This window comes from Squalius cephalus (genome assembly GCF_949319135.1).
Source record: "Squalius cephalus genome assembly, chromosome: 5".
Classification (NCBI taxonomy): Eukaryota; Metazoa; Chordata; class Actinopteri; order Cypriniformes; family Leuciscidae; genus Squalius; species Squalius cephalus.
The window spans coordinates 50,383,774-50,393,936 of NC_137126.1; the positions used below are offsets into that span (position 1 = coordinate 50,383,774).

Genomic DNA, 10,163 nt, shown 5'->3' on the forward strand with positions numbered 1-10,163 from the left:
AAAATGACAAAAACAACAAAATTACTAAAAGTTAATTACTAATTCAAATTATTAACAAAAACTACAATAATATCTGCATGTTACTAAAATAACAACTATATAGAGATAAAAATATATATAAAATAAAAACTAATTAAAAATATTAATAAATACTATAACAGTATATTTTTATTATTTCCCAAACTTTTGAACGGCAGTGTGTGTATATATATATAAGGGTTTGCTCAGATTCTCCACACTGACCCTCTTGTACTGCGGCTGGCTCAGGACAGATGTGGGGTGAAAGCGGACCCTCTTCTCTCTGGAGCCCGTGAGGCTCATGCTGTCCCGCTCCACATGGATCAGGTTGGGATACATCCCAGAAACCAGCGCGGCCTTGACCACGGCCCAGTTCTCCGAGTTCTGGTTCACATCCCGGATGTCCCCGCCACCTCTCGCTCGCACGAAACCTGCAGAGACAAACCAGTGTTTCGTTTCGGTTCACGGCTCAGAACTCTTACTGATGACAGACAAAAAATGCTTTTCTTACTCAGTATTTCTGTCTTGTTCGCTAATTTGAAGGCGAAAGTTAAATGTGCACGCGCACATTTAACTTTCGCGCACGCGCCCGCACGGGCATTCATAATGGTGTGGAGCAGAGCGAGCGTTTTCAGTTGATTCCTATGGAAAAAAGCTCGCTCTGCTCCCGTTGACACGCCCCGTTATGAATGCCCGTGCGCATTTTAGTTTCGCTTTCAAATTAGCGCCAATTCGGGGGGCGGATTGCTTGAATCGTGAGCTCATTAGCCTATTATTCTTAATGAAAAACACAACAACAAAACAGTACAATGATAAATTTGCTTAAATAGGCGCTTTTACACTTCAGTTTGACACCAAATATTCCTCCATCTTGTCAGTCAGCTCCTCACTCTGACTCCTGCTGCTGATCTGTGCTGCGACTCTCGTTCAGCTCACGCTTTATTAAGCTGACACGTTCAGTTTTTAATTGTAGTGACAGATCTCTAACTGAACTAAATGATTTTATAAAAAAATAAAATAAATCAATGGTGGGGGGGGGGGGGGGCTGTGCCGCAGTGGGCAAGTGATGTAAGACGGTGTCGGTGATAGTTACTTACTATCGTAGTAAGCCTACTGGAGACTCGCTGTAAAAGATGCGGTTGTGAACTTTGACCTGTGGCTCGGAGCTCTTACTGACAGACTGTCTGAACTGTTACTGTAAAAGATGCGGTTGTGAACTTTGACCTGTGGCTCTGAGCTCTTACTGACAGACTGTCTGAACTGTTACTGTAAAAGATGCGGTTGTGAACTTTGACCTGTGGCTCGGAGCTCTTACTGACAGACTGTCTGAACTGTTACTGTAAAAGATGCGGTTGTGAACTTTGACCTGTGGCTCGGAGCTCTTACTGACAGACTGTCTGAACTGTTACTGTAAAAGATGCGGTTGTGAACTTTGACCTGTGGCTCGGAGCTCTTACTGACAGACTGTCTGAACTGTTACTGTAAAAGATGCGGTTGTGAACTTTGACCTGTGGCTCAGAGCTCTTACTGACAGACTGTCTGAACTGTTACTGTAAAAGATGCGGTTGTGAACTTTGACCTGTGGCTCGGAGCTCTTACTGACAGACTGTCTGAACTGTTACTGTAAAAGATGCAGTTGTGAACTTTGACCTGTGGCTCGGAGCTGTCCCAGAAGCTGAGTCCGCATCCCGACGATGATCTCCATCGTGGCCTGAGAGAGGAAGTTCTTCTCACAGAACGCTCTTTCCCAGCCGTCACTGCGAGCTTTCTGCCACGCCTAAAGACAACAACAACAATTGGATAAAACATCATGAATAAAAACTATAACAGTACATGAACGATACTAAAATAACAACTATATAGAGATTTAAAAAAATATATATATATATCACAGTAATATTTCTGAACTGAAAGGCCCAGAGCAAGGCCATGTGACTGTAGTTATTACAGTAATATTTCTGACCTGTGGTTATTACAGTAACATTTCTGACCTGTGGTTATTACGGTAATATTTCTGACCTGTGGTTATTACGGTAACATTTCTGACCTGTGGTTATTACGATAATATTTCTGACCTGTGGTTATTACGGTAATATTTCTGACCTGTGGTTATTACGGTAACATTTCTGACCTGTGGTTATTACAGTAACATTTCTGACCTGTGGTTATTACGGTAATATTTCTGACCTGTGGTTATTACAGTAACATTTCTGACCTGTGGTTATTACGGTAATATTTCTGACCTGTGGTTATTACGGTAATATTTCTGACCTGTGGTTATTACGGTAATATTTCTGACCTGTGGTTATTACAGTAATATTTCTGACCTGTGGTTATTACGGTAACATTTCTGACCTGTGGTTATTACGATAATATTTCTGACCTGTGGTTATTACGGTAATATTTCTGACCTGTGGTTATTACGGTAATATTTCTGACCTGTGGTTATTACAGTAATATTTCTGACCTGTGGTTATTACAGTAATATTCAGGGCTCCAGACTAACTTTTCCACTGGTTGCACTGGTGCTACCAACTTTCTCAGTTGGTCGCACCAGCACATGATTTGGTCGCAACAAATTGTTTTTTTTACAACATGGAATTAATCAATGCATGCTGATGAATAGTTGTCCGAATCTGCGTACCCTAGATTTGCACTGATGTAAAAAGACTGACAGTGACACAGGACCTCATGTTGGCAAACTGTTTTAATCTTTTAAATGAAAACCATTAAAAATAACTATAAAAAAAAACGTATGTTTTTTTAATGTTTGATTGTATTTTATTTAGTACTGTCAATCGATTAAAACAATTAACTAGCCTATTCGCGATTAATCACACTTAACATTAAAGTTTTTAATATATTTTTATATTGTAATAATTTCACATTTAATCTCCAAATTAATGTAGAAACAACATATATTTTAAATATTTGATCTATTAGGTAGGAAATATACATAAATTGAATAAAGTTATCAAACACCTCTCAGTCTTCACTGTAATTTTCACTGACTTTTTTCTTTGATTTGATTTTTTTACATTAATGTATAACAGAAGCGGGTTTATTACATTTATTACAATGCTTCTTTCATTACATTAAACATTTTTACCGACCACAGGGTTCCAGATGCGTTAACATGTTCATTTTTACAGCCCTAATTTTTGTATAATCAAACATAAACATAATATGTATTTGTTATATTCCTTTGCTCACTTGGTTCCTCCCTGTCCGCACCTGTGCTCTCGTCATCAGTTGTGTCTGAGGTTGTATGATGGCTCGTTGGCTTGTAATTCCTGAATTCCTAATTGGCGTGTTTCACCATCAGTGTGCAATGCGCGTAACGTGTACGTTCGTTAATAAATAAACTGCAAGTGTCTTGCGGAAGAACATTGTAGCCGGAGCTACTTCTCTCCGTTAATGTCTATGGCGAGTCATGCAGGCACTGGGCAACTCCGCAGCCGAGCCGACCCCGGGATAAAATAGTCAGAATATAAACACTTATTATAGGCGTACCGTAGTGATTCAGGATAAGTCAAAAACACGGTTTGGAAAATGGATTCATGATGTACTCGTTCATTTTGAACATAAGTTACGGACTGCAGCAACTGCTGATACAACGGCGTTCTGTTGCGCATGCGTGAATTTAACTGAGTAGTACATGACCATGCACTCGCACAAATGCGACCACATAAATTTTTAACTCGCACATTCTCAAAAAATGGTCGCATATGCGACCATTTTGGTCGCAGTCTGGAACCCTGATATTTCTGACCTGAAAGGTCCGGAGCAGGGCTATGTGGTCGCTGACAGTAGTTATTACAGTAAAATTTCTGACCTGTGGTTATTACAGTAATATTTCTGACCAGTGGTTATTACAGTAACATTTCTGACCAGTGGTTATTACAGTAACATTTCTGACCTGTGGTTATTACAGTAATATTTCTGACCTGTGGTTATTACAGTAACATTTCTGACCTGTGGTTATTACAGTAATATTTCTGACCTGTGGTTATTACAGTAACATTTCTGACCTGTGGTTATTACAGTAATATTTCTGACCTGAAAGGTCCGGAGCAGGGCTATGTGGTCGCTGACAGTAGTTATTACAGTAATATTTCTGACCTGTGGTTATTACAGTAATATTTCTGACCTGTAGTTATTACAGTAATATTTCTGACCTGTGGTTATTACAGTAACATTTCTGACCTGTGGTTATTACAGTAATATTTATAACCTGTGGTTATTACAGTAATATTTCCGACCTGTGGTTATTACAGTAATATTTCTGACCTGAAAGGTCCGGAGCAGGGCTATGTGGTCGCTGACAGTAGTTATTACAGTAATATTTCTGACCTGTGGTTATTACAGTAACATTTCTGACCTGTGGTTATTACAGTAATATTTCTGACCTGTGGTTATTACAGTAATATTTCTGACCTGTGGTTATTACAGTAATATTTCTGAGCTGTGGTTATTACAGTAATATTTCTGACCCTTGGTTATTACAGTAACATTTCTGACCTGAAAGGCCCAGAGCAGGGCCATGTGGTCACTGACTGTAGTTATTACGGTAATATTTCTGACCTGTGGTTATTACAGTAACATTTCTGACCTGAAAGGTCCGGAGCAGGGCTATGTGGTCGCTGACAGTAGTTATTACAGTAATATTTCTGACCCTTGGTTATTACAGTAATATTTCTGACCTGTGGTTATTACAGTAACATTTCTGACCTGTGGTTATTACAGTAATATTTCTGACCTGTGGTTATTACAGTAATATTTCTGACCTGTGGTTATTACAGTAATATTTCTGAGCTGTGGTTATTACAGTAATATTTCTGACCCTTGGTTATTACAGTAACATTTCTGACCTGAAAGGCCCAGAGCAGGGCCATGTGGTCACTGACTGTAGTTATTACGGTAATATTTCTGACCTGTGGTTATTACAGTAACATTTCTGACCTGTGGTTATTATAGTAATATTTCTGACCTGAAAGGTCCGGAGCAGGGCCATGTGGTCGCTGACTGTAGTTATTACAGTAATATTTCTGACCTGTGGTTATTACAGTAACATTTCTAACCTGTGGTTATTACAGTAACATTTCTGACCTGAAAGGCCCGGAGCAGGGCCATGTGGTCGCTGAAGGTGTTTGCGGTGAAGCGTTTCCGGCACAGCATGGCTCCGCGCTTCTGAGCGGCCTGAGACGGTAGAACGAACGGGTCTCGGTGGGCCAGCGTACAGGCGATGGTGAGGATCGGGTCCAGACACTTCAGAACCACCGCACACAGGACCATCTTCCCCAGGTGAGGCTCCACGGGCAGGTCGGCCAGGTGAAAGCCCAGCTCCGTCAGGTTCTCCCAGGGGTCCATGGCATCGATGGTCTGCGTGGAGGAGTCAGAGAGCAGGGGTTTCAATTACACTGCAGAACATGCTTTTTTTACTCAGTATTTTTGTCTTGTTTCCAGTCCAAATATCTACAAATTCTCAAATCAAGATGCATTTACTAGATGAGTAAAATGACATAAGAAATTATATCTTGTTTTCTGGAGAAATAAATAAAAAGTTTTTGCTTTTAAAAAAAAGCTTTTTATTTTATTATTTTGTTCAAAATGACCCATCAGATTATTCATCTGCACCATTTCAGATCGGTCTGTTTTCTGTTTTCACATGAAGACTCTTCTGAAGCGCCGATCTGATTATGACTGTACTGTGATGTTTGCGTGTGAGAGGTGTGACCTTGAGCATCTGCACGGCGTGTTTGACCGTGTGCAGGTGCGGCGGCTCAGGTGCTCTCGAGAGGAACTCAGCGATCGGGCAGGAGACGGGAGCCAGGAGCTTAGTGTGCAGACACAGTTCCTGAGGAACACACACACACACACACAGTTATTTTTTGTCATGCTTTGAAACAAGGGCTGCACGATTAATCGCAATTTACATGGAATCGCACTTAAACCGAGTTGCCCTATCGCGATTTTGAAATGGTAAAGGATTGTGATTATTAGTTATGCGCAGCGTGTCAGTGACGTTTGAGTTGCTTATAACGTGCATTTGAAAAAGCAACACGTGTTAAACCTCTTTCCAAACACGAGTAGCACTTATGAACCTCTTGTCCAACAACAGACAACATTTAATAACATGCTTTTCCTCCAAACTCACTTCATGAGGACAGCTGAGCTCCTCCTTCTGTGAGATGATGAGCTTCTGACAGAATAAGGCAGTCGTGTGTTTATTAGTCGTGTTTAATCAAAGCGTCTCAGTCTTCTGTTTATTCAGAGACAGCGATAGGGGTTTCCTGGAATGATGTGTGTTATCGTACTTCTTCTGCAGGGGCATATCTGGCATGTGTGTGTGAGAGACGCCTCTGGTGTTCAGATGGATATGTGGTGTGTGTGCATGTGTGTGTGTGTGTGTGTGAGACACCCTCTGGTGTTCAGATGGAGCATTTACTACCGATCAGCCGCTTCACTGACAAAGTGCGCATAAAATAATCGTAGCCTTTGCCAAATCGCGTGCGGTTTAATTGCGATTAATAGTGCAGCCCTAGTGTATTGTATAAAGTGCTATATACAAGCAAACTAAGTTATGTACTGGATCCCACAATGCAATACAGTCAACTTGACCTTCTAATGATGATTTTCTTTTGACTCAGAATATCAAAAGTTGAGACGTTTTACACCAATCTGGAATAACATACAAGACGCCTGTATTTATTTGTGTGATGATAACTGGACTTGCTTAAAACATGCGATATGATGTCCACGTGACAGCAATGCAGTACAGTTTGACTGTTCTACCCTATCAGACCCTTTCAGTTTGTGCACAAACATCAGTCACATCACATCAGAACAATACAAGAAAAATATCATAAGATTGGGGAATAAGATCATTTACTAAATATATTTACAAACTAATAATATTTCATTATTTAACTTTTTTTATTATTAATATATGTAATTATATAATACTAAAATGTTTCGCATTTATGTTTAGCATGCCTCTATTGTGCTATTTTAAAGGCTGCTAATGTTGTTTAGCGTCTCCTACAACAGGTTCACACGCATCTAAGATCAAGAACACTGTAACGTCCTCATGATCTCCACTGCAGCGTCAGCTCTTTCCTCTCAGTGTCTGAAACGCTTCAGTCTCTCTAAACCCCGCCTCTCTGAGAGCTGCTCTGCTCTGATTGGTCAGACACCAAACGCTCATTATCATATCTGAATCTCAGCTCTTGATCACACAGTGTTACGAACAGTAACGATGGCGTGGGATTGAAGTCCAAAAACTGGCATTATGCAAATGAATTACCAACCTACGAAGGTTCGAGCAGGAAGTGAGCCTGTAATTACTGACGTGTGTGTGTGTGTGTGTGTGTGTGTGTGTGTGTGTGTGTGTGTACACCTGTAGAGGCATGCGCAGTAGCTGTGGAATCTGATGTTCCAGCATGTTGTTGAACCTGAGGCGGCTGAAGAGATGGAAGCAGATCCCCGGTCTGCAGCGTCCCGCTCTAAACAACAAACAAGCACACGATCAGACACACACACACACACACACACACACACACACACACACACACACACACACACACACACACACACTCACACTCGCACACACACACACACACACACACACACACACACACACACAATCACACACACGCGCACACACACACACACACACACACACACCTGCCCTTCCTCTGCAGAGCGCTGGCCTTCGAGATCCACACCATCTTCAGCATCGTCACGTTATTCATTGCGTCGTAGGTTTTCTGTAACAGAAAAAAATTATTGTAAAAAAATAAAAAATTGAGTGTTCATCAATGGATTCGAGGAGTTTTGTGGTTGAAATTTTAAAAAGTAACAAATCCTTCTCTCGGCTCAATTTGCCCCCTCAGGAATGAATGGAATGGAGGAATTCTTCAGTTCACACAGAAAAACCTCAAAATGCTCAAAATTCAAACTAAAAATGCTAAAACTTTACCACAAAATTATTTTATAGTGTCTACATGAGTATGTGAATGCACACTGAAGTGAACTGGCTTTAGGACCCAGAGGAACAGCTCGTTTACTCCATATAGAGATATAAGCCCATCTAGAGTCATGAAATATCATCTTATATTATTATTATCCACTAGAGATCAGCAAAGACACTCAATGTAAGATATTTAGAGCTGAATTAAAAGGGTTATGCATGAAATTATGAGTTATTTTGAATTTAAATGTGAGGAATGTGCTTAAATTACTATTTATTTATTTATTTATTGATCAAATCTAGTCATTTAAAGGTAAATAAAATAAAAAATAACAAAAAAAAAAATCATTAAAAAATAGAAAAAATATTATAAAATAAAATAAAATAAATAAGCTTTCTGGACAAAAAATAAATAAAAAATTTAGGGCTTCGGGTCATTTTGACCCACAAAAGAAAGATGTGTTACAAAGTGTGAGGGAAGGACAAGGGTCCAGTCCAGTAAAACAGAACTGAAGCAAATAAGAAGATAATTTACAAAAATATGTTCACAAAATATTTGATCATACTATACTACTATATCAGCAGGAGAAAAACAACCAAACCTCTTTAACTTTGCCGGAGTCGATGACAAAAACGACATCGTTGACCGTAATGCTGGTCTCTGCGATGTTGGTCGAGAGAATCTGTGGATTGAGAGGAGTGTGTGTGTGAGATGTTCGCATGTGAAGAGTGTGTGTGTGAAGTTTATAGATATGAGAGGAAGATATACGCACGATCTTGCGAACCCCTTTGGGAGTGTTCCTCAAAACCTTCTTCTGGTCTGACGTCTGCATGCTGGAGTGAAGGATGAACACCTGAAACCTGAAGGCCGACAGTTCCTCACAATCAATACACAATCACAGATGTAGACATTAAGCTTGGTAACACTGAAAAGACTGGAAGCTCGTTTCCACAACGGAATAAAAAAATTAAAAGGTAATTGTGACTTATCTTATAATTCAGACATTTTTCTCAGAATTCAAAGTTTAAATCTCGCAATTCTGACTTTATTTCCCACAATTCCAAGTTAATTTCCCACAATTCCGAGTTTGTACCTCACAATTCTCAATTCATTTCCCACAATTCCGAGTTTAACTCTCTTAATTCTGACTTTATTTCCGGCAATTACACATTTATATCTTACAATTCTGACTGATTTTATTTCCCGCAATTCTGAGTTCAATTCCTGCAATTCTGACTTTATTTCACACAATTCCAATATATATCTCACAATTTAGATTTTATTTTACGCAATTCCGAGTTTATATCTCACAATTCTGACTGATTTTATTTCCCGCAATACTGACTTAATTTCTGGCAATTCCGAGTTTATATCTCACAATTTTGATTTTATTTTACGCAATTCCGAGTTTATACTTCAACAATTCTGAGTTAATTTCCCGCAATTCCGACTTTACTTCCCACAATTCCAAGTTTATATCTCACAATTTAGATTTTTTTTACACAATTACAAGTTTATATCTCACAATTCTGAGTTAATTTCCCGCAATTCCGAGTTAATTTCCCGCAATTCATATCTCGCAATTCTGATTTTATTTCCCGCAATTCTGACTTAATTTCCAGCAATTCCGAGTTTATATCTCACAATTCCAAGTTTATATCTCACAATTCCAAGTTTATATCTCATAATTCCAAGTTCAATTTCCAGCAATTCCGAGTTTATATCTCACAATTCCAAGTTTATATCTCACAATTCCGAGTTTATATCTCACAATTCCAAGTTTATATCTCATAATTCCGAGTTCAATTTCCGCAATTCTGACTTTATTTCCCACAATTCTAATTTATATCTTCAAAATTTAGATTTTATTTTACGCAATTCCAAGTTTATATCTCACAATTCCAAGTTTATATCTCACAATTCCAAGTTTATATCTCATAATTCCAAGTTCAATTTCCAGCAATTCCAAGTTTATATCTCATAATTCCAAGTTCAATTTCCAGCAATTCCAAGTTTATGTCTCACAATTCTGACATTTTCACTGACTTCGAATAGTAAGATATAAACTCGCAATTATCTTTTTTTATGGCGGAAGCAATTTTCAATGGAAAACACCCTGGACAAAATCAAGTCCCTGCATTATTTCCGGCTGAATATTGCTTTAGAACAGGA

At 39.0% G+C, this 10,163-nt stretch overlaps 1 protein-coding gene across 1 annotated transcript in view; it reads right to left on the minus strand.

Annotated features, from left to right (window-relative positions):
- Window positions 1-10,163, minus strand: part of ythdc2 (YTH domain containing 2) — a 48,440-nt gene that overhangs the window by 20,591 nt on the left and 17,686 nt on the right. Inside the window, exons 16-23 of the mRNA XM_079871535.1 lie at window positions 8,764-8,851; window positions 8,593-8,673; window positions 7,705-7,787; window positions 7,418-7,523; window positions 5,756-5,875; window positions 5,128-5,400; window positions 1,669-1,795; window positions 244-449 (exon numbers count right to left, since the gene is read on the minus strand). Coding sequence (XP_079727661.1) covers window positions 244-449; window positions 1,669-1,795; window positions 5,128-5,400; window positions 5,756-5,875; window positions 7,418-7,523; window positions 7,705-7,787; window positions 8,593-8,673; window positions 8,764-8,851 — 1,084 coding nt within the window. The remainder of the gene's footprint in view (window positions 1-243; window positions 450-1,668; window positions 1,796-5,127; window positions 5,401-5,755; window positions 5,876-7,417; window positions 7,524-7,704; window positions 7,788-8,592; window positions 8,674-8,763; window positions 8,852-10,163) is intronic.